The sequence below is a fragment of the Scatophagus argus genome, chromosome 16 (genome assembly GCF_020382885.2).
Source record: "Scatophagus argus isolate fScaArg1 chromosome 16, fScaArg1.pri, whole genome shotgun sequence".
NCBI lineage: Eukaryota > Metazoa > Chordata > Actinopteri > Scatophagidae > Scatophagus > Scatophagus argus.
In genome coordinates, this window is record NC_058508.1 from 10,256,711 (window position 1) to 10,279,757 (window position 23,047).

The 23,047-nt window shown below is 38.6% G+C and overlaps 1 protein-coding gene, 1 long non-coding RNA gene and 6 gene segments (V, D, J or C); 7 read left to right on the top strand and 1 right to left on the bottom strand.

The window, feature by feature from the left end:
* The window catches only part of ighd (immunoglobulin heavy constant delta), a 68,361-nt gene that overhangs the window by 16,355 nt on the left and 28,959 nt on the right, over window positions 1-23,047 (top strand). The window lies entirely within an intron of this gene.
* Window positions 996-9,270, top strand: LOC124073366. The segment is given in 2 exon segments: window positions 996-1,239; window positions 8,925-9,270. Coding segments are annotated over 2 exon segments (348 nt in total).
* On the top strand, window positions 1,634-4,234 carry LOC124073383. Of its 2 annotated transcripts, none has more exons than XR_006845672.1 (3): window positions 1,634-2,461; window positions 2,701-2,797; window positions 4,099-4,234. It is a non-coding gene; the product is annotated as an uncharacterized LOC124073383 (long non-coding RNA). The 2 variants fall into 2 exon arrangements; XR_006845671.1 differs by having other exon boundaries at window positions 1,634-1,835.
* On the top strand, window positions 4,403-6,811 carry LOC124073334. The segment is given in 3 exon segments: window positions 4,403-4,864; window positions 5,375-5,529; window positions 6,327-6,811. Coding segments are annotated over 3 exon segments (615 nt in total).
* On the bottom strand, window positions 10,202-10,691 carry LOC124073339. The segment is given in 2 exon segments: window positions 10,202-10,555; window positions 10,643-10,691. Coding segments are annotated over 2 exon segments (393 nt in total).
* On the top strand, window positions 12,659-13,430 carry LOC124073381. The segment is given in 2 exon segments: window positions 12,659-12,891; window positions 12,982-13,430. Coding segments are annotated over 2 exon segments (294 nt in total).
* On the top strand, window positions 14,282-15,082 carry LOC124073337. The segment is given in 2 exon segments: window positions 14,282-14,420; window positions 14,504-15,082. Coding segments are annotated over 2 exon segments (435 nt in total).
* On the top strand, window positions 15,472-16,441 carry LOC124073340. The segment is given in 2 exon segments: window positions 15,472-15,514; window positions 16,078-16,441. Coding segments are annotated over 2 exon segments (393 nt in total).

A 23,047-nucleotide genomic window follows, 5' to 3' on the forward strand; every position in this document is an offset into this window, starting at 1 on the left:
CATGGCATTGATCTTATATATTTATATTTTGTACATGATTTTTTAAAATCATGTAATTTATAAATTTTTTAACCTTTATCTTACAGGATGTAGAAAGGGCCACAGACAGCATAACAATGAAGCTGTTGAAAATAAACTTATCCTAAACAAGACTACAAATTAAAACAATACAAAGTCTGTCAGTTTTGTGAAATCAAAAGTGATTCATGACTCTGAAAAACAATGTTTTACTTTCTTGTATAAAACCACTAGAGGGCAGTCAGTGTCAAGTTTCTGTCTCCTCTGTCACTAAAAGGAGACACTCAGTTTAATCCTCCTGCTGCTCGTGTACACTGGATGTTGGAGCTGAAACTTTTCTACCTTCAACAAAAGTCATTTATTAACTTGACTCAGCACATTTTGAACACTACAAGGTGTTTACCATCAGCAGTAAGAAGGAGGGCGGGAATAATCCTGTGCCTTCTTGTGTTGCAAATTCTTTTTTCCACACTTTATTTATTTTTATTTATTTACTTGGAGCAAAGAGAAAAAAAAATCATACAAACTCTGATCCACAAAGCATGATGTTTGATTGCTTGAAGACTGTTTGTATTTCTGATTAAACCACACATAAAGATAAAATATGACAATCATTAAAAAAGCAACTTATGACGATTAAGACAAATCTTAAAGATTAAGTTTTCACATTTTGTCATAAAAGGTTCAATTCCAGCTGCTGTTTTTCTTAAGTTTTTCTGTCCGCCTTCAAACATGTGCAAACACTGAAACCTGCAGTCAGTCTTATCTTTGTGCCCAATCACTCACAGATTTACATCATAAGACTGAACTACAATGATAATCAATAGTATCATTATATGAAAATTTACACAATGTTTTAATATCAAATTATCAGTTCAACTCACTTAAGCATTAATAGTTTACAGTAAAAGCAAAGATAACAGTTGTAGGGACATTCTCAAAATGTTCCAACTGAGTGTGCAATGAAGATAAAATATCACATGTAAATCAGAGGTGATTTCCAGGCATGTTTTCACTCTGCAGATATAATAACAGTCAACACACTCTTCTATTGGCTCCAGTCACACCAACACTGATGTTTGATTGCATGCAAACTCAGTGAGCTTCCTTGTTCCTCAGCTATAAAAACTTCACATCAGGCTGTCAGTGGAGTTCACAGCACGTCAGTTTCAACATAAACCATGTTTTCTGTAGCTCTGCTGCTGCTGTTGGCAGCTGGATGTGAGTCTCTGTGGATTTGTCAAAGTCAGCAGTTCTTCTTTTGCAGTATAACTTGATCATTTGTTCCAAAACATTTTCTCTTTTCAACAGGTGTGAAGTGTGTACAGTTGACACAGCCAGCCTCTGTGACTGTGCAGCCAGGTCAACGTCTGACCATCACCTGTCAGGTCTCTTATTCTCTGAGCAGCTACTACACAGCTTGGATCAGACAGCCTGCAGGGAAAGGACTGGAGTGGATTGGAAGCGATTGTGCTGGATGCAGCGCTTATTTCAAAGATTATCTAAAGAACAAGTTCATTATGACCTTCGACTCCTCCAGCAACACAGTGACTCTAAAAGGACAGAATGTGCAGCCTGAAGACTCTGCTGTGTATTTCTGTGCCAGAGAGTCACAGTGAGAGACGACAAGAGGAGACTCATACAAAAACTAGTTCCTCTATTTACACCATTGGAAACATTCAGTTCAGTTTCAGTACCCGGAGAAAACCCACGCAGGCACAGGGAGAACATGCAAACTCCACATAGAAGAACCCAGACTGGGATTCGAACCTGGAACCCTCTTGCTATGAGGGGACATGTGTGCACATCTGTGATAAGTATGCATCTGATACTAAAATTTACAAAAATTTACATTTCTGCTCTGAGTAAGAGCACAAAAAATTAATTTGTAACTGTTTATGATATTTGTTTAATGTTTTGTTCAGGACTCATCACTTCTCTTGAAGTTTCAAAGCATCTTGTTTTTCTTAGAAATCTTTAAAAAGATATTTAAAATATTTTCCATTAAAAATGCTATTTTTTGTTGTTGTTTTATAAACAATGATGCCGCTGTTTTATCCATTAGACTTTTTATTTGCTACTCATGACAGATTATGACGAATGAAGATTAAATAACAATAATGAAACAATAAACACAAGCAAAAAATAATTATGATGCAAAATCCCCTTTTACTTATACACTTAAATACTTTCTCTTTATCAGAATTGAAGTTTTGTTTTATTTTTACCAGCTGCTGACAGCACAGGTCCCCTGAGTGCTCAGTGCAGGAAACAGTGTTGGGTTTTTGTATTAGGGTTCATCATGGTGATGGTTGGTATCTGGGTATACTTGGCCACTGAGATACAGACCCATACAAAAACCTTAGATTAAAAATTTTACAATCTCCAATCATGTGATGTTAAATAAAAGAACAGGATGAAATATCTCTCCCCAGAAGATGAGGTAACTACTGTGTTTATCATTTTAAAAATTAGTTGTTAAAAGCTGATTAATTAGATGTTTAAAGCCACAGTTTGTGCACAAATGTAAATTTTATCTTCCAGAAAATCTTAACTTTTAGAAGTGATTAAGAATCAACATAAAACATGTTCACGTGGTGTCACCAGGGGATAATACTGACCAGGATTTCTGTGTATGGAAAACATTTTATGTGATTTTAAGACATTTTTCTGTTGTGGCAGGTTTTTGTTCAAGCAGTGAGTGGAGATGCAACACTGTGATACTACTACAGCTACTTCGACTACTGGGGTAAAGGGACTGAAGTCACCGTATCTTCAGGTAAGTCACATTTAAACTGAATATCTTTTAGCTACCAGTTTATTTTACATTTTAAAAATATGCTTCTTTTGGTACGGTAGTTAAACTAATGATTTTAAGTTTGCACTGATGCTGACAAGGTACAAAATACAGCAGACAGATGTTTTTAATGCAGTTGCTTCTTGGAAAGTGTTTGAAAGAGGTTCTTTGGTTTTATTATCAAATTCAGGAGTTGATTTGTTTTACCTTAAATTTTATTCAGCTGGACTGTAATTGCTGCTGATGAAAGTCTGCATTTTCATGAACATTATTATTCAATACATTTTTTATGACTGTGGATATTAATTATACATGTTGCCATACCTGCCTTTCATATAAGAAGAGCAGTACAGAAGAGCAGAGGAATACATATATATTTTGTGTATTTCACTGAAGGATCAGCATCTGCTTCAACTGAACAACTGAACACTGAGAATAGACGTAAATAAGTAGATAAATTATATGACATGTATTATATAAAGTGTATAGTATTGTTTGAACTACCACAGGGATTAATGGCTTTAAAAGGGACATGTGTGTTTCAGTTACATTTTAGAGGAGCAATTTTACATCAAGTAATCTGTGATTATTCTCAACAGCTTTTGTGAATTCTTTTAGATTTACTGTTAAATAAAAATGAACATAAAATGAATAAATATAATGCAATACATAAACAGAATAATAACTAAATTATATTTTAAAATGATCAAAACCCTTAATACTAAGATGGATTTTAAACATTATTATATTAGTTCACATATTCATGGTTATATCTTATATAATATTCTTTGTATTAATACTGAACACATATTAATTTATTTGAATTTAAATTTAAAAGATTTTAATTTAATTTTAAAAAGTGGACTCTGGTCTCTTTGGTTCAGTGAAACTGGAGATGAAATCACTGTTAGTTTTCTTTCTTCTACCCCAACAGAACTTTCTAGAAGGCAAGACAAACAGATTACTAAGTATATTTCAAGTGTAGTATTAAATACATTTATTATTGTTAAATAAATCAGAAGTACCTTGAATGTGATTTTGATAAACATGCTGTGGCTGCTATGAAAGAATGAAGGTAATTTTATGTTTCACCAGCAGCAGCATTTTAACATGAACAATGTTGCTGGTACTGTTAATATTATTGTTACAATGATTACATGATCATAAAGACAAGAAATATGAATTGAACATGGGTTAATTTTGTAATTAGATTTAGGACATGCTATTGATCGTTTGTGTTCTTTAATTTGGCTGTATTGGCTTTTATGTGTCCTCTTTCACAGCACCACCTGCACCACCAACTGTGTTCCCTCTGATTCTGTGCTCCCCTGGAACCGGAGATAAAGTCACTGTTGGTTGTCTCGCACAAGATTTCTTCCCAAAGCAACTCACCTTCAGTTGGACTAATGAGATTGGGACCAGTTTGACTCCTTTACAATATCCTCAAGCTGTGAAAAACAACAAATATACAGAAGTCAGTTTGGTCGAAGTACCAAAATCTGCCTGGGATTCAAGGAAGTCTTTCACTTGTTCTGTGACTCACAATACAAGTAACCACAGTGTGAAACTGCAAAAGAGTATGTGACTTTTTGTAACTTACTGTGATGGCTCTCTTACAAGTTAAGATGCATCGCTTTGTTCATCTTGTTTTGATTCATCTGTTTGGTATTACGTCTTCTTTTCTTTCAGCTCCCCTGGAAAACAGTTTGTCTCCTTCAGATAAAAGTGGGCCAGAAGTGACAATTCATGTCCTCCCAGAAGAGGATATCAAACAACAAAGCAAAAATGAGGTCACTCTGGTGTGTCTGGTCTACAGCCCTGTGCAACAGGATTTCACAATATCCTGGACAGAAGATAGTGGACGAAAGAATGGCGTCTATACAGATGGCATCACCTTCCCCCCACAGAAGTCCAAACAAGGCTACTTAGTTACAAGTGTTTACACCACCACCAAGGAAAAATGGGATAACGGGTATAAGTTTGGGTGCAACGTGTGGCCTGCTGGCAGCAACAGCTCCATAAAACTACGACAAGTGTCTAACGCCCAGGGTAACTCAATTGAATGTGACAAATAGTAGATTCAGCTTTAAATGTGGTATTTTGTGCAAATGTGTTGTTCTGTCTCTGTGTGTATTATCTGCCTTGGGAATCTGTGTACTTTGTCATGTCATCAGTCTTTGTGATTGTAAAAATGAGAGTCAACAGGTCAGTTTGGTTCTTGTTTGCCGTCACACTGTGTTTCACTCTGTCTTTGTCATGTCTAACATCTTGAGAAGTGGGCTGACTGTTTCAAATAAATGTTGCATGGAGAATCTCTTGTTATATGTTCATGAATGACGTCAATATTTTAAAACAAACAGAAAAGTAAGCGTGCTGCATACGGTCTACTGCATTGTTTAACTGTAGAAAGCTCCACATACGATATGTGATCAATGAGTGAATAATGCTCAATTACCGTTTATGACCAATGCTTAGCTGTCAATTTAAAAATCTTAAAAGTCTTTGTTAACACACACACACACACCTTTTATCTAACCATATATACCTTCCTCTTCTTAGATTTTACTCCAGAGTCGAAACTGAATTTTGCTCTGAGCTGCAAAGATGATTTTAATGAAGAGGATGAGCTCAGCAGTCTGTGGTCCACAGCCTCCTCCTTCATTTTCCTCTTCATATCTTCTCTCCTCTATAGCATGATATTCAGCGTAGTCAAGGTAAATATGCAGGCCTTTTCTGCATTTCTGTTATACTGATGACCAAAGATTGTAGAGGACATAATAAAGAATTCATTTTCTTCCCAGACAGGAATGTGCAGTAGAAAACTGCTCAGAGATATTAATGTGAAAGTTAGTGATTTTCTGTCTGTGCTTGTGATTGACTACAAAGTTTTTCAGGTTTGTCCAGTTTGTGCAGGGAAATTGAGATCTCTGTGATGCAGATTAAGGCTTCCACTTACCTCATTAAATTGTACAAAAAAGACAAAAAAAAAAAAAAATCAGATAATTGATTGTAATTGAAGGGTCGTAAAATCTGTTCTGAATTTGAGTTCATTGGCATGACCAGCTGGAACGTGTGTGACAGAACAACTTTTAGCAGCAACAGACTGAAGACCTTCTCCAACAATAGAAAATGTGCTGTTTTGTGATGCTCCACAGCACGTACATGTTAACAGCTGAATGAATGAGTCACATCACAGATACCATCTTTAAGAAACAAATTATGGTTAGTTATAGTTTCCTGGCATGTGAGAATGAAGCTTTACAAGCAACTTAAAAAATATTATAAAAGTGGGCCAATCATCTGGTCCAACAGGTAATATAATAACTATAGAACATGTGTGGCCTGCAGCAAATCTGCTTTATTGAAGACAGAGATTATTTTGGTGTCAGTTCTCTAGCTGGGTGAAACACAAGAGTGAACTAATCAATCAAACCTTTGCACTGTTTAACAATGTGGATGACAAGTTCATTTCAAAAAGTATAATTTTTTGATTCTTTGATTTTTATTTCAGATGAAGAGACGGTAAAGGATGAGATGGATGCACAGAAGAGACGACTAAAGGGTCTTCATTTATTTTTTGTCTTTTTTTACTAAGTGGATCATCATCTATAATAATTAACTAGCTGATTGAAAATGTCTCTGTAACCTGTAGAAAAAACAAAAATGCTACTGTATTTCTTAAATTTTTATCTAAATAAATGTGTGTATTGTTGTTACATAAGGATGACAGAAGTTGTTGATTACTTTGCTTTTCATTGATAAACAAATAATAATTCTACCACAGTGGACATACAGATAGAAATATATCCTGTATGCAGGTTTTCATTTTGCAATTTAACTATAAATCTTTGCTCTTCTTTGGTCATTTTGGCCATTTGTGTTTGCTTCCTCATTAATTCAACACATACAATAGATATGATTTGTGCAGCCACATGGAAATTAAAGGCGATATAAACATGAGTATTGGTGTGATTCTAATAAATATCAAAAGCTTTTGAGGATTTTCTTGCATTTGAGTCACAGGATGGGGATCTGAGAACATCAAAAATAACAGCATAAACATCTGCTATCAGTTAAGCTCTCAACGTTTTTCAGTTTCCTGATGTTTCTAAACATATCATGTTTAGAAAGACACTTCCCCCTCACTCTGCACATCTGGGACCACACCTGCAGCCTTGACACTTTGTAGAAACTGTAAGGGCTACAAATAAACTTCTTCGAAGAAAAATGGTTCATCTTTCACTGCACGTATTTGCATTTCAGCCCGCATTCAGGCATGAAGTGGCTGGCATGCAAACTGTACCCAGAACTTGTAGACGACAGTTAAAATGTGATTCCTGATGTTAAAACTCCTCAAGATCCTCACAAGATGATTTAAAGCATCCTGAGCAGATTATGGAGGTAATAGTAATTGAGTTACTTTGATGCTTTGGAGTGATCTCCCCCTTCCTCTTCACCACCTACACATCAGTGGTGGCCAGTACCATCTTCCTTTCAGTAGCATGCTGGGGTGTGGGATTAAAAGGGAAGGATTCAAACTGTATGAACAAACTCATAAAAAAGGCTGAGTCAGTTGTGGGGAGGCTGGCTCCATTGGAGGAGGTGGTGAGAGACAGATGCTGGGGAAGATCAGAACAATAATGAACAATGTCTCTCACTCCCTTTACAGCACTCTGGACAGCCTGAGGAGCAGCCACAGCCCAAGACTATTGCAGCCCAGATGCGTAAGGGAGCGCTACAGCAAGTCCTGTCTGCCTGAGGCTATCAGACTTTACAACACATGTAACCTCCAGATATGTGCATCTTAATTGACCTAATTTTTACTGAGTGACGTGCGTGTATCCATCTATTTATATACTGCTTTTGCCTATTATTTCTTTAATGCTTAGACAAACTAATTTTCCCCCTTCAGGGATCAATAAAGTTTCATTGAATTGAATTGAGCCGATAGGCCATTTGACATTTTAAGTGCAATATTTCTGAAGGCTTGTTGTGTTTGTCTAAAAATACATACTATACCAATATATGAAAAGTTACTTTTGTGAAATGAACTTTGCACCACTAAACTGCTCTGGGCCAGTAGGTGACCTAATTCCTATAAACTAATTTGAGATGTATTCATTCCTAATAGCTTTTTGTTTATTTTTCAGATATTTCCAAATTTCATACGGTTTTACAATTGATTCAATCAGAAAACTAATTGAACCTGTGTACTTCATTTCCTTTAGACTCAACACACTTTCTTAAGATTAATAACAAGCTCCCAGATGAACAATTTTCATTACAAAGTGATACAAAAAATGAGAAAATATTCATGAACTGGAGGGACATTTTGGACATTTACTTTCCAGCTCGTGAAGAAGTCAGGAAAGAGAGTAAAGACTACCATCTAGTGGTAAAAGGCTTTGGGAAGATTGACTTATTGGTCACATCATTAGAAAAAACAGATGCAAAAGATTACAAAACATTATTTTCATGAAAGACTTTTGGTACTTGCTAGACAAATTTTAAAAAATCACTGTAGTCCAAAGAAAAATCTCTACACTTCCATAGTAATAACCTTTCCAATCATTTGTTCATTCATGCATTCATTTACCTTATCGACAAAATCTCTGTCATGGCAATGAGACTAAAATGTATCCCAACATCTTCCCCAAGGGCAGGAAACACATAACATTAACCCTCACAATTTTGTCTATGTTTTGTCTACAGTTTAAAACTTCAATCTGACTGCAACTGCTGGGAGGTGTTTCAGCACTGACTGAAAAATCATCCAATATGTACAGAACCATCAACAAGAATTTTGATAAATATTTTTTTTCCACATTGAGAGTAACATGTTCAACTTTACAAAATCTTCTAGATTTTAATTCTCTATGCAAAGTGGACTTCCTCACAGTGTGCTATAAAGACTTGATATCAGCAGACGAAGAGAAGCTCCCATCAGATCACCTTCAATACCAACATGTTCTCTGTAGCTCTGCTGCTGCTGCTGGCTGCTGGATCCTGTGAGTCTCACTGAGGCAGAGACACTGACAGTCTGATCACAACACACTGACTGTTCACTGTTATTAAACTGATTTAATATTTTACACGTTTTCCTCCACAGGTGTGAAGTGTGAACAGTTTACACAGCCAGCCTCTGTGACTGTGCAGCCAGGTCAACATCTGACCATCACCTGTCAGGTCTCTTATTCTGTCAGCAGCCACCACACGCACTGGATCAGACAGCCTGCAGGGAAAGGACTGGAGTGGATTGGAGCTGCACATGTTGGATACCCAACAAATTACAAGGACTCACTGAAGAACAAGTTCAGCATCAGCTTAGACTCTTCCAGAAACACAGTGACTCTAACTGGACAGAATGTGCAGCCTGAAGACTCTGCTGTGTATTTCTGTGCCAGAGAGTCACAGTAACACAAACCATCAGTGGAGCTGAACAAAAACCCCTCAGTGCCTGAACACTTGGAACATGAAGTCACTGTGTGTGTGTGTGTGTGTGTGTGTGTGTCAGAAAGGAGATGAGAGTAAAAACCAAACTTGTCACCTCATTATCTGTGACAAAGTTTAATATTTTGTGTCAGGTTGGTTCAGTTGAGGTTACTATTGATATTGCTTAGAGGATGATGGACTTGGAACACAAGACAAATCAAATTAAGTAGTTTCCTAACTTAGATGTACCAGTATTGAATGAATCGGGCTATTGATTGATCTTAAATTATATGCTGGTCAAAATGCTGGACAAATTTTCGATATTAGTGTGGTAAACCTGTGTCAACGTCTTTGTTAAGTACATACATGAAGATCATACATCTGATACTGAAGTTTACATTTCATGTCAAGGATGTCAACATACACCTCCACCCTCTGCTCAGACGCTCTGATCACTGTCTCGTTCATCTGCACCATGTATACACACCCAGAGTGAGAAGAGAGCCTGCACAGAAGAAGTCTGTGAAAGTGTGGACTGATGAGGCCAGTGAGAGACTGAGAGACTGTTTCCAAACTACAGACTGGGAGACACTTTACAGCTCTCATGGTGATGACATCAATGGCCTGACCGACTGCATCACAGACTACATTAACTTCTGTGTGGAGAACACTTTGCCAACCCGGAGAGTACGGTGTTTCTCCAACAACAAGCCCTGAGCTTGAACCAGAAAAAGAGAGCTTTCTTTTCTGGGGACAGAGGGGAGCAGAAGAGAGTTCAGTGTGAACACAAATACACAATCAGGTGGGCCAAGAACAAGTACAGGAAGAAGCTGGAGGAGCGACTGGAGCAGAACAACACGCAAGATGTGTGGAGGGCCTGAAGACCATCTCAGGACATGGACTGAGTCAAGCCAATGGGACGATCAGCGCTGGTCAAGTGAATTAAACCTGTTTTTCAATAGATTTAATTCCAGTTAAGCTGCTCAACCAACTCCAGTGAGTGTTGAGCACAATAATAAACAGCAGAATCTTCAGTCTTCAGACTGTTCATCTGCAGATACACCTGCTGTCTGCTGTCGTCTCTGGAGATGGTAAACCGGCCTTGGACTGACTGAGAGTAGTATTTGTCGCTACCACTAAGCTGACTGATATAAGCAATCCACTCCAGTCCTTTTCCAGGAGCCTGTCTGATCCAGTGCATATAGTAGCCACTGAATGTGAATCCAGAGGCTGTACAGGTCAATCTGTGAGATTCTCCAGGCCTTTTAACCACTGGTTCAGATTCTGTCAGAGTCTGACCATCAACACCTGAACGTCAACAGCAAAAAGCATTAAATGACATAAGCAGGTGACAAATAAAAGACATCTAAAATCAAGATGAGTGAATATTTTCACCTGCCCAGCAGGCAGTTGAAAGCAGCAGTCCTGTCCTATAGTCCATCATGTTAAACTGTGTGTCCACTGTTCTCTGTCCTCTCTGCAGTCACATAAGTAGAGGTGGAAGACATCTGAGTTTTGCATTGACTCCTCCTCACAGTAAGGAGACTGTGTGGACTGGATTTGATGTGACTCAAGTGAAATGAAGTTAATTCACATATCTTAATTTAACCCTAGAACACTAACGTTAAAATTAGTAACACCATCACTAACGTTGGGTATATTTTACCCGATATAATATCTCGGATAAAATACAGTTTATCACACCAGCGTTCATCATGCCATATAGGACACACAGTGGCCACCTCTTGGTTTTTCTTTCACAGCTGTACTGAGCACACATTTGGTCGAAAGATTCAACACATCCCTTCATTTGGTTGTAAAATTCGATCACTTCAAAATTGTGTGGGTGAAAATCATCCGACGTTAGTGTTCTAGGGTTAAAAGTGGAGTTTGAAGTTTTTGTTTTTGAGTTGTTTAAAATATGGCTTTTGGTTTTTTATAATATTGTGCATAAGAAACAGTCACAAGAAAAATCCCAAAGAGTAGGAGCGACAAGGAAAAGCACACTGCACAATTAAGAAATCAGTCCTGATATTTATAACTTTCTGTTTTTATCTGTAATCATTTGTTCTTTTACTGCTGTAACTACAGAATTTTATAACAATCAAACAAACAGGTAAATGTTCATGTAAATGTTCTGTTAGGGAGACAGTCTCAGTACTGCTGTGTTGAAGAAATGATGCCAGACTTGGATGTCTTATGCTGACAGATTTATTGAACTTGAGCGTGTGACGTCACCCAGGTCTGACCTGAGAAACTTCAACACTAGTCTTTCATACAGCTTAGAGAACGCTCCAGGTAGCTTCACCCATTCTTGGCAAAAACCCAAAATAGATGATAAGGAAGGGACTGAGCATTTACTTCATGGGAGAAATGGCTGAACAGGAGATCGTTCCTGCTGGTTGCCATCAAACTTTCTCATCTTAAGTCCTGAGATGTGCTGGTACTTTCTCAGACTTCTGGTACAGTGCAACAATAAATCATTCTAATGTTTACCTTACCTGACAATAATCATATTAAATATGTATATATTTAATAAAAAATAGATTTGTGGTCAGGCCATTGATGTCATCACCATGAGAGTGATTCATGATGCTGAAAAACAATGTTTTACTTTCCTGTATAAAACCACTAGAGGGCAGTCAGTGTCAAGTTTCTGTCTCCTCTGTCACTAAAAGGAGACACTCAGTTTAATCCTCCTGCTGCTCATGTACACTGGATGTTGGAGCTGAAACTTTTCTACCCTCAACAAAAGTCATTTATTAACTTGACTCAGCACATTTTGAATTAGGAAGTGTGACTACAAGGTGTTTACCATCAGCAGTAAGAAGGAGCGCAGGAATAATCCTGTGCCTTCATGTGTTGCAAATTCTTTTTTCCACACTTTATTTATTTTTATTTATTTACTTGGAGCAAAGATAAAAAACGATAAAAATCATACAAACTCTGATCCACAAAGCATGATGTTTGATTGCTTGAAGACTGTTTGTATTTCTGATTAAACCACACATAAAGATAAAATATGACAATCATTTAAAAAAAGCAACTTATGACGATTAAGACAAATCTTAAAGATTTAGTTTTCACATTTTGTCATAAAAGTTTCAATTCCAGCTGCTGTTTTTCTTAAGTTTTTCTGTCCGGCTTCAAACATGTGCAAACACTGAAACCTGCAGTCAGTCTTATCTTTGTGCCCAATCACACGCAGATTTACATCATAAGACTGAACTACAATGATAAACAATAGTATCATTATATGAAAATTTACAAAATGTTTTAATATCAAATTATTATCAGTTCAACTCACATAAGCATTAGTAGTTTACAGAAAAAGCAAAGATAACCGTTGTAGGGACATTCTCAAAATGTTCCAACTGAGTGTGCAATGAAGATAAAATATCACCTGTAAATCAGAGGTGATTTCCAGGCATGTTTTCACTCTGCAGATATAATAACAGTCAACACACTCTTCTATTGGCTCCAGTCACACCAACATTGATGTTTGATTGTATGCAAACTCAGTGAGCTTCCTTGTTGCTCAGCTATAAAAACTTCACATCAGGCTGTCAGTGGAGTTCACAGCACATCAGTTTCAACATAAACCATGTTTTCTGTAGCTCTGCTGCTGCTGTTGGCAGCTGGATGTGAGTCTCTGTGGATTTGTCAAAGTCAGTAGTTCTTCTTTTGCAGAATAACTTGATCATTTGTTCCAAAACATTTTCTCTTTTCAACAGGTGTGAAGTGTGAACAGCTGACACAGCCAGCCTCTGTGACTGTGCAGCCAGGTCAACGTCTGACCATCACCTGTCAGGTCTCTTATGATGTTGGCAGCTACTACACAGCTTGGATCAGACAGCCTGCAGGGAAAGAACTGGAGTGGATTGGAGCTGCACGTGTTGGATCCTCCACATACTACAAAGATTCTCTGAAGAACAAGTTCAGTATCAGTGCTGACTCTTCCAGCAAAACAGTGACTCTAAATGGATAGAATGTGCAGCATGAAGACTCTGCTGTGTATTTCTGTGCCAGACACCACTTTTTTGCAGTACTTGAAATTGTGATGAAAACTGCATACTATGATATCATTTATCTCATTTGAGTAAATTATATTACATTCAGTAGCAACCTGCAATGGTGCTGGTCAGATTTTCAACCATGTTGAAACTGAAGAACACACATGAAGAAGTGCACCATTAAATGCACATTTTGACATATTTTTAAAAATTCATTCATTCATTCATTTTCTATAATGCTTATCCAAAAGAGCCGCTAGAGCCTATCCCAGCTGATTATGGGCGAGAGGTGGGGCACACATTGGACTGGTTGCCAGTCAATCGCAGGGCTGACACACAAAGACAGACGACCACACATGCGCACCTATGGGCAACGTAGAGCAGCCAATTACTCAGAGAAAACACACACAGGCAGGGAAAACTCCACACAGAAAGGCCCAGACCAGGATTCCAAGCTGGGACCCTCTTGCTATAAGGAAACAGTGCTAACCACTGCATGACTAAAAAAAATTAGTAGTTTAAAGTAATTTGCAGTTATAAGTCACAATTTGTATCAATCTGTGCCAGAAATTCCAAAAATTATATATATTATACGTACCCCAAATAATGCTGCCGCAAAGCGTCTGTTTATTTCTTGTTAAAATGATGGTCATGATATAAATTGAATCAGAATCAACACTGTATCATTATTTCTCCTTGTGCTGTTAAAGCACATAGAGAAATAATTACAGATAAATATAGAAAGTTAAAAATTATTAAAAAAAAAAATTATTAATTATAGTAATTTTTCAGTTGTGTGCTGTACTTTTGCTTGTTGCTTCTACTCTGGGATTTTTCTTGTGATTATTTCTCATGCATAATATTATTGGTTCAAAAGAAGAAATTGTAAACAAATTCAGAGCACAAAATTCAAGTTTAATCTAATTTTCAAATTCAGATGCATGAACTGAATTAATTTCACCCGAGTCACATCTTTCAAGAAACAGCAGGTGATTCAGTCCACACAGTCTCCTTCCCGTGAGGAGAAGTCAATGCAAAATTCGGATGTCTTCCACCTCTACTTATGTGACTGCAGAGAGGAGGACAGAGAACAGTGGACACACAGTTTAACATGATGGACTATAGGACAGGACTGCTGCTTTTAACTGTCTGCTGGGCAGGTGAACATGTTTACTCATCATAATTTGTTGCTGAAATTCAATTTAGGATAGCAGTTCACATGAGCTCCCTTTTTCTTTGCCAGGTGTTGATGGTCAGACTCTGACAGAATCTGAACCAGTGGTTAAAAGGCCTGGAGAATCTCACAGATTGACCTGTACAGCCTCTGGTTTCACACTCAGTCACTACGAGATGAACTGGGTCAGACAGGCTCCTGGAAAAGGACTGGAGTGGGTTGCCTGGATTGACACTGGTGGTGGCAGCACTCACTACTCTCAGTCAGTCCAAGGCCGGTTTACCATCTCCAGAGACAACAGCAGAAAGCAGGTGTATCTGCAGATGAACAGTCTGAAGACTGAAGATTTGGTTGAGCAGCTGCACAAAATCCTACAGGACTCGTTTTTTCTGGACAGAATTAGATTATCCTTATCTTTTGTTGTTCTTGTAAAATACCATGAATGCCCACAGTGACACAAGGAACAACACTGGACATCATGTCAAAACAAGTCCAAACTTTACTTTCTGATTTTTCCTTTCACAGAATTATTAAATGTGATAAACACATTCAGAGAAAAATCAAGTCAATTAAACTGCTTCGTTCAGACAAACTTTTTTGCAGCTCTGTTGTTCTCCGGGAGATTGAGAACATTAAATATCTTGTTAATCTTTCCGTAAATGTTGAACCTCTGGCTGATTAAATACATTAATTTAATAAAAAGAAATTAATTTCACATGTAAATTGCATATTGTTCATGAAAACATAAATGTGAATGTTTTTGATTCATAAATCTGTCTTGTGTTAAAACTTTTGTAAAAAATGAAAAATAAAGCATTACTGTAGTTTCTGGTTGAAATAATAAAAACATTTCCTTCCATATACATCATAATAAATGTTTATAATACAATTTAAGCGATGTGACAGGACAGTCAATCCTTCTTTTATAACCTGTCAGTGTCCTTCTCTATGCAAAGTGAACTTCCTCACAGTCTGCTATAAAGACTTGATATCAGCAGAAGAAGAGAAGCTCCCATCAGATCACCTTCAATATCAACATGTTCTCTGTAGCTCTGCTGCTGCTGCTGGCTGATGGATCCTGTGAGTCTCACTGAGGCAGAGACACTGACGGTCTGATCGCAACACACTGACTGTTTACTGTTTTTAATTTAATTTAATATTTCACATGTTTTCCTCTACAGGTGTGAAGTGTGTACAGTTGACACAGCCAGCCTCTGTGACTGTGCAGCCAGGTCAACGTCTGACCATCACCTGTCAGGTCTCTTATTTTGTTAGCAGCTATGACACAAACTGGATCAGACAGCCTGCAGGGAAAGGACTGGAGTGGATTGGAGCTGCACGTGTTGGATACACAACAAATTACAAAGATTCCCTGAAGAACAAGTTCAGCATCAGCTTAGACTCTTCCAGCAACACAGTGACTCTAAATGGACAGAATGTGCAGCCTGAAGACTCTGCTGTGTGTTTCTGTGCCAGAGAGTCACAGTAACACAAACCATCAGTGGAGCTGACATGATGGACTATAGGACAGGACTGCTGCTTTCAACTGCCTGCTGGGCAGGTGAATCATATTTCTTACTTTAACATACTTTGATTTGTCTGCAACCATAACCATAACATTGATGTTATCTTCTCTTTGACAGGTGTTGATGGTCAGACTCTGACAGAATCTGAACCAGTGGTTAAAAGGCCTGGAGAATCTCACAGATTGACCTGTACAGGCCCAGAGCCTGTACAGGTCAATCTCACATTCACATTCACATTCACATTCAGTGACTTCTATATGCACTGGGTCAGACAGGCTCCTGGAAAAGGACTGGAGTGGGTTGCTTATATCAGTCAGCTTAGTGGTAGCGACAAATACTACTCTCAGTCAGTCCAAGGCCGGTTTACCATCTCCAGAGACAACAGCAGACAGCAGGTGTATCTGCAGATGAACAGTCTGAAGACTGAAGATTCTGCTGTTTATTATTGTGCTGGAGACTCACAGTGACTGGAGTTGGTGGAGCAGCTTAACTGAGTTTTGTACTCACACCCTTTGTGAGCTCACTGCACCACAACACTAACAGAACATTTGAAGTGCTGGATCAACATGTTCGAGAAGCTCTGAAGCCTTTCAGGACTTTGAAATCAAACGTCCCACTGAATGATGACAAATTAACAATGAAACACATTTCATTAATAAAATATTTGTCAGTGTGTCTGCACTTATGAGAAGACAACATTACTATAGTTACATCATTACTTTAACCAGATTGAAAACACTGTCTTAAAATGCTCTGTGTCCTGCAAAATACAATGTTCTCACACCAAGATTTAAAATATTTAAAATTTATTTATTTGTTTTACAAATTAAAACCTAGCAGAATGGCAATTAATTTTGCTAAATTAATCATCCTGATAGTGACATTTAGGTCCATACAGGGCATTTTATAGAAATATGCTCTTTAAATACAAGCACATTTCTGTGCTTTTATGTTGATTTGTGTTTCCACAGGTGTGAACAGTATTGATCTCATCCAGCCAGACTCAATGGTTGTGCAGCCTGGACAGTCTTTGACCATCACCTGTCGACCGTCTGGTTATTCTGTGACTGATGACAGCTATGCAACAGGTTGGATCAGACACTGTGAAGGAAAACCAGTTGACTGGATTTCTCATCAGTGGGGTGGAAGTGGTGGCAGCTTTTTTCAAAATGATGCCCTGAAGAACAAGTTCAGCTACAGCAGAGACACTTCTGCTGGAACAGTGACTCTAACAGGACAGAATCTGCAGCATGAGGACACAGCTGTTTATCACTATTATTTTTCTCATGAGTATAAACTGCTATAAATTCACATCTTCTCTCCTTCAGACTCAATCATTTAGATATTAGATTTAAAAAAAATATAGGAAAATGAATGATTTGCTCTCACCATAACTGAGTCTTTTCAGAGCTATTTTTATTTGAGAATGTGAAACAGTTTCATAGTTTTTCTTTGAACTCAACTTTTACCTTTAGTCATAGGTAGGAATTAGATCATTCCTGTTGGTATTTTCTCCAATCTTTATTTATCTCACTGCAAGCTGAAGCAGAGAGACCAAACCAGCATCCAGACAGCCAAAAAATTTTCATGATGACTTTAGCTACATGTATAATGTTTCTGATGCTGTCACTGATTTCTGGTGAATGCACACTTCTGGACTCTTCACTTTCTGTGTCAAGGTTTCTGTTCTGCTCTGTTCTGGTCAAACTGCCTTTCTTCCCAGGTGTGTGCAGTCAGACTCTGACTGAATCTGAATCAGCGGTGAAGCGACCTGGAGAATCTCACAAACTGACCTGTACATATGCAGGAATATCAGATGACAGTGCTGAAATCAGCTGGATCAGAAAAGCTGAAGGAAAAGGGCTGCAGTGGGTTGCCTACATTTCTGCTCCAAGTGGAGGCAATAAACTTTATTCCACATCAGTCCAGAATCGCTTCACCATCTCCAGAAACAACAACATGGACCAGGTGTATCTGCAGATGAACAGCCTGACGACTGAAGACTCTGCTATTTATTACTGTGCTCGAAGCCACAGTGACACAGGAGGCCACAGAGCTGTTCACAAACTACTGCAGATGTCATGACAGTCACTGAAAGAAAATTGTTCCCACAGACTCAAGATCCATTTGTGGTGGCTGCCGCCTTGGGTGGGGATGGGGATGCATAGGACAACAAGGACAACACGAGGTAGAGCATGCATAGCAGCCCTCCTGACCAGCTTGTTCACTCTCTTCCTGTCCCGGTCCGTGCTGCCGGGTCCCCAACAGACCACAGCATAGTGAATAGCAGAGGCTACCACAGAGTCATAACATGTCTATAGCAGGGGCCTGCACACTCCAAAGGACCTCAGTCTCCTCAGAAGGTGAAGACAACTTTGGCCCTTCTTGTACAGGGCATCTGTGTTATGTGACCAATCCAATTTATGGTTGAGGTAGACACCCAGATACTTAAAACTGTCCACCATCTCAATGTCCGAGCCCTGGATGTTCATCCGTGTATGTGGTAATGTGCTTCCCCGGAAGAAGAAGAAGAAGAATCAACTTTATTGGCAGTACATATATATTTTTTACATACACATACTGAATTTGACTACTGCATTTATCCCATCCTTAGTTGAACACACACATGCGACACCCGGCAAACTACATGCAATGAAACACACACAGGAGCAGTGGGCAGCATCAAGCGCCCGGGGAGCATATTGGGGGGTTAAGTGCCTTGCTCAAGGGCACATCAGCCAGCTAATGAAGGGGGGGGGCATTTTTTCGCATTAATCACTCCACCACACCCAAATTTTTCCTGCCCGTTCGGTGGGGGAAGTCAGTCACCATCTCCTTCGTTTTACTGGTGTTTGAGCACAGGTGGTTGCGCTCACACCAGTCCACAAAATCCACGATGACTGACCTGTACTCCGTCTCATTCCCCTCAGACACACAGCCAACAATGGCTGAGTCATCAAGGAACTTCTAGAGGTGACATCTGCTGGTGTTGTAGGAAAAGTCCAAAGTGTAAGTATAGTGCCCCCCTGCTGCAGACCACCACCTCTGACACACAGTTATACAGTGTCACATGCTGTGGCCTGATGGTGAGGCAGTTGATGATCCAAGCAGCTAAATGTTAATGTAGTCTGTGATGCAGTTGGTCAGGCCATTGATGTCATCACCATGAGAGCTGTAAAGTGTCTCCCAGTCTGTAGTTTGGAAACAGTCTCTCAGTTTCTCACTGGCCTCATCAGTCCACATTTTCACAGACTTCTTCTGTGCAGGCTCTCTTCTCACTCTGAGTGTGTATTCGGGGAGCAGATGAACGAGACAGTGATCAGAGCGTCTGAGCAGGGGGTGGAGGTGTATGTTGACATCCTTGACATTAGTATACAAAAGGTCCAGTATCTTGTTGTCCCCGGTGTGGCATTTCACATACTGTGTGAATGTGGGGAGGGTGGAAGATAGAGAGGCATGAAACATTAACATTAAACACAATAATGTGCGAAAATTCCCTTGGGATGTAATAAGGCCGAATGCCAACAGCAAGTAACTCGATATCTATAATGCAGACTTGTTCCTTTAGACGTGCCCCGGGTTGCACCATCTCTCATTAATAAACACCGCCAGCCTTTCCGCTTACCACAGTCCTCCACTCTCTGGTTAATACGCACAAGTTTAAAACCAGAGACGCCATGGAATCTTGTATCAGTCCATTCAGCCAGGTCTCACTAAAACACATAAGGCTGCACTCCCTGTACAGTCTACAACCGGGTCAGTGCCATAAGCTCGTTGGTCTTATTAGAGAGGGAACAGACATTTCCCATAATAATGGAGGGTAAATATTAAGAATAAATAGAAAATCAAGTTCCCCCCCAAACAAATGCATGAAATTATTTTGTTATTATTACAAATAATAACTGCTGCTGTTGGCAGCTGGATGTGAGTCTCTGTGGATTTGTCAAAGTCAGCAGTTCTTATTTTGCAGTATAACTTGATCATTTGTTCCAAAACATTTTCTCTTTTCAACAGGTGTGAAGTGTGAACAGTTGACACAGCCAGCCTCTGTGACTGTGCAGCCAGGTCAACGTCTGACCATCACCTGTCAGCAGCTACTTCACAGCTTGGTTCAGACAGCCTGCAGGAAAAGGACTGGAGTGGATTGGAATGAAACATACTGGAGATTCATACTACAAAGATTCACTGAAGAACAAATTCAGTATTGATGTTGACTCTTCCAGCAACACAGTGACTCTAAATGGACAGAATGTGCAGCCTGAAGACTCTGCTGTGTATTTCTGTGCCAGAGAGTCACAGTAACACAAACCATCAGTGGAGCTGAACAAAAACCCCTCAGTGCCTGAACACTTGGAACATGAAGTCACTGTGTGTGTGTGTGTGTGTGTGTGTGTGTGTCAGAAAGACAAATCACACACAAGACAAATCAAATTAAGCAGTTTCCTAACTTAGATGTACCAATATCGAATGAATTGGGCTATTGATTGATCTTAAATTATATGCTGGTCAAAATCCTGGACAAATTTTCGATATTAGTGTGGTAAACCTATGTCCACGTCTTTGTTAAGTACAAGAGGTCTGAGAAAGTACCAGCGAGTCCAGAAAGACCACAACAACCTCCCAGTTTACTGTTGTCCATACTGTGACAAAGCTAAGATGAGAAAGTTTGATGGCAACCAGCAGGAACGATCTGTTCAGTGTCCATGCTTCTCTTTTCAAAACAAGTGATTGGAAGAGAATTCTTTTACTTCTCTATCATTCTCTTTTCGGTTAGGGGTTGACCTTGGTCATCACCGTTGTACTGAATCTCAATGACAGACACCCAGGCGTCTCCTCTGGAGACAGCTGGAAAGTCGGCTGATCCAAAGGCTGTGACAGTGGTAGATGATTGGACTTGACTCTGGGCATAACAATGTCCTGTTGTGGCCATTTCTCCCATGAAGTAGACGCTCAGTCCCTTCCTTATCGTCTATTTTGGGTTTTTGCCAAGAATGGGTGAAGCTACCTGGAGCGTTCTCTAAGCTGTATGAAAGACTAGTGTTGAGGTTTCTCAGGTCAGACCTGGGTGACGTCACACGCCGCTGTACTGATGACATCTGATTCTCTTTGAGTGCGCAAGTTCAATAAATCTGTCAGCATAAGACATCCAAGTCCGGCATCATTTCTTCAACACAGCAGTACTGAGACTGTCTCCCTAACAGAACATTTACATGAACATTTACCTGTTTGTTTGATTGTTAAAAAATTCTGTAGTTACAGCAGTAAAAGAACAAATGATTACAGATAAAAACAGAAAGTTATAAATATCAGGATTGATTTCTTAATTGTGCAGTGTGCTTTTCCTTGTCGCTCCTACTCTTTGGGATTTTTCTTGTGACTGTTTCTTATGCACAATATTATAAAAACCAAAAGCCATATTTTAAACAACTGAAATTAAAAACAAAAACTTCAAACTTCACTTTTAAATTAAGATATGTGAATTAACTTCATTTCACTTGAGTCACATCAAATCCAGTCCACACAGTCTCCTTACTGTGAGGAGGAGTCAATGCAAAACTCAGATGTCTTCCATCTCTACTTATGTGACTGCAGAGAGGACAGAGAACAGTGGACACACAGTTTGACATGATGGACTATAGGACAGGACTGCTGCTTTTAACTGTCTGCTGGGCAGGTGAAAATATTCACTCATCTTGATTTTAGATGTCTTTTATTTGTCACCTGCTTATGACATTTAATGCGTTTTGCTGTTGACATTCAGGTGTTGATGGTCAGACTCTGACAGAATCTGAACCAGTGGTTAAAATGCCTGGAGAATCTCACAGATTGACCTGTACAGCCTCTGGATTCACACTCAGCAGCCACTGGATGGTCTGGGTCAGACAGGCTCCTGGAAAAGGACTGGAGTGGGTTGCTACTATCAGCAGTGGTGGTAGCAGCAAACTCTACTCTCAGGCAGTCCAAGGCCGGTTTACCATCTCCAGAGACAACAGCAGACAGCAGGTGTATCTGCAGATGAACAGTCTGAAGACTGAAGATTCTGCTGTTTATTATTGTGCTCGACACTCACAGTGACTGGAGATGGTTGAGCAGCTGCACAAAATCCTACAGTACTGATCTCTCAGGCTGTTTTTTTTTTCTCTTACATGGCATTGATATTATATATTTTTATTTTGTACATGATTTTTTTAAAATCATGTAATTTATACATTTTTTTACCTTTATCTTACAGGATGTATTTTGTAAATAATGCTTAATAAGACAAAAACAAAACAAAACACAACAACAATCACTTGTTGAATAAAGAGCCACAGACAGCATCACAATGAAGTTGTTGAAAATATTTTTTTCTAAAACAATATAATGTCTATAATTTTTTTAAAATTTAAAATAAGTCATGATGCTGAAAATTGTATTAATTTTACTCAGCACATTTTGAATAATGAAGTGTGACTACAAGCTGTTTACCATCAGCAGCAAAAAGGAGGGAAGAAATAATGCTTTGGCTTCATGTGTTACAATTTCTGTCGTTTTTTGCCACATTTTATCTCTTTATTTATTTACTTAGAAAAAACAATAAAAATAAAAAAAACATTCTAATCCACAAATCATGATGTTTCGTTGCTTGAAGACTGTTTGTAATTTTGATTAAACCACACATAAAGATATAATATGCTGATCATTTAAAATAAAAACAACTTATGACCATAGTTTTCATCTGATCTTAAATATTCAATCTTCAGATTTTTGTCATAAGTTTCTGTTCCAGCTGTGTATTCTTTAAAGGCTCCAAGTTTTTTCTCTCCGGCTTCAAAGATCTGCTGACACTGAAATATATATAAACATAAACATGCATAATGTTTTAATATCAAATTATTGTGAATTCAACTCACTTAAGCATTAATGATTTACAGTAAAAGCAAAGATAACAGCTGTAGGGACATTATCAAAATGTTCCAACTGAGTGTGTAAGTTAAGTTAAAATATCATATGTAAATCAGAAGTGATTTCCAGTTGTTAAAAGTGGTCTGGAGAATCTCACAGATTGACCTGTACAGCCTCTGGATTCACATTCAGCAGCTACGCT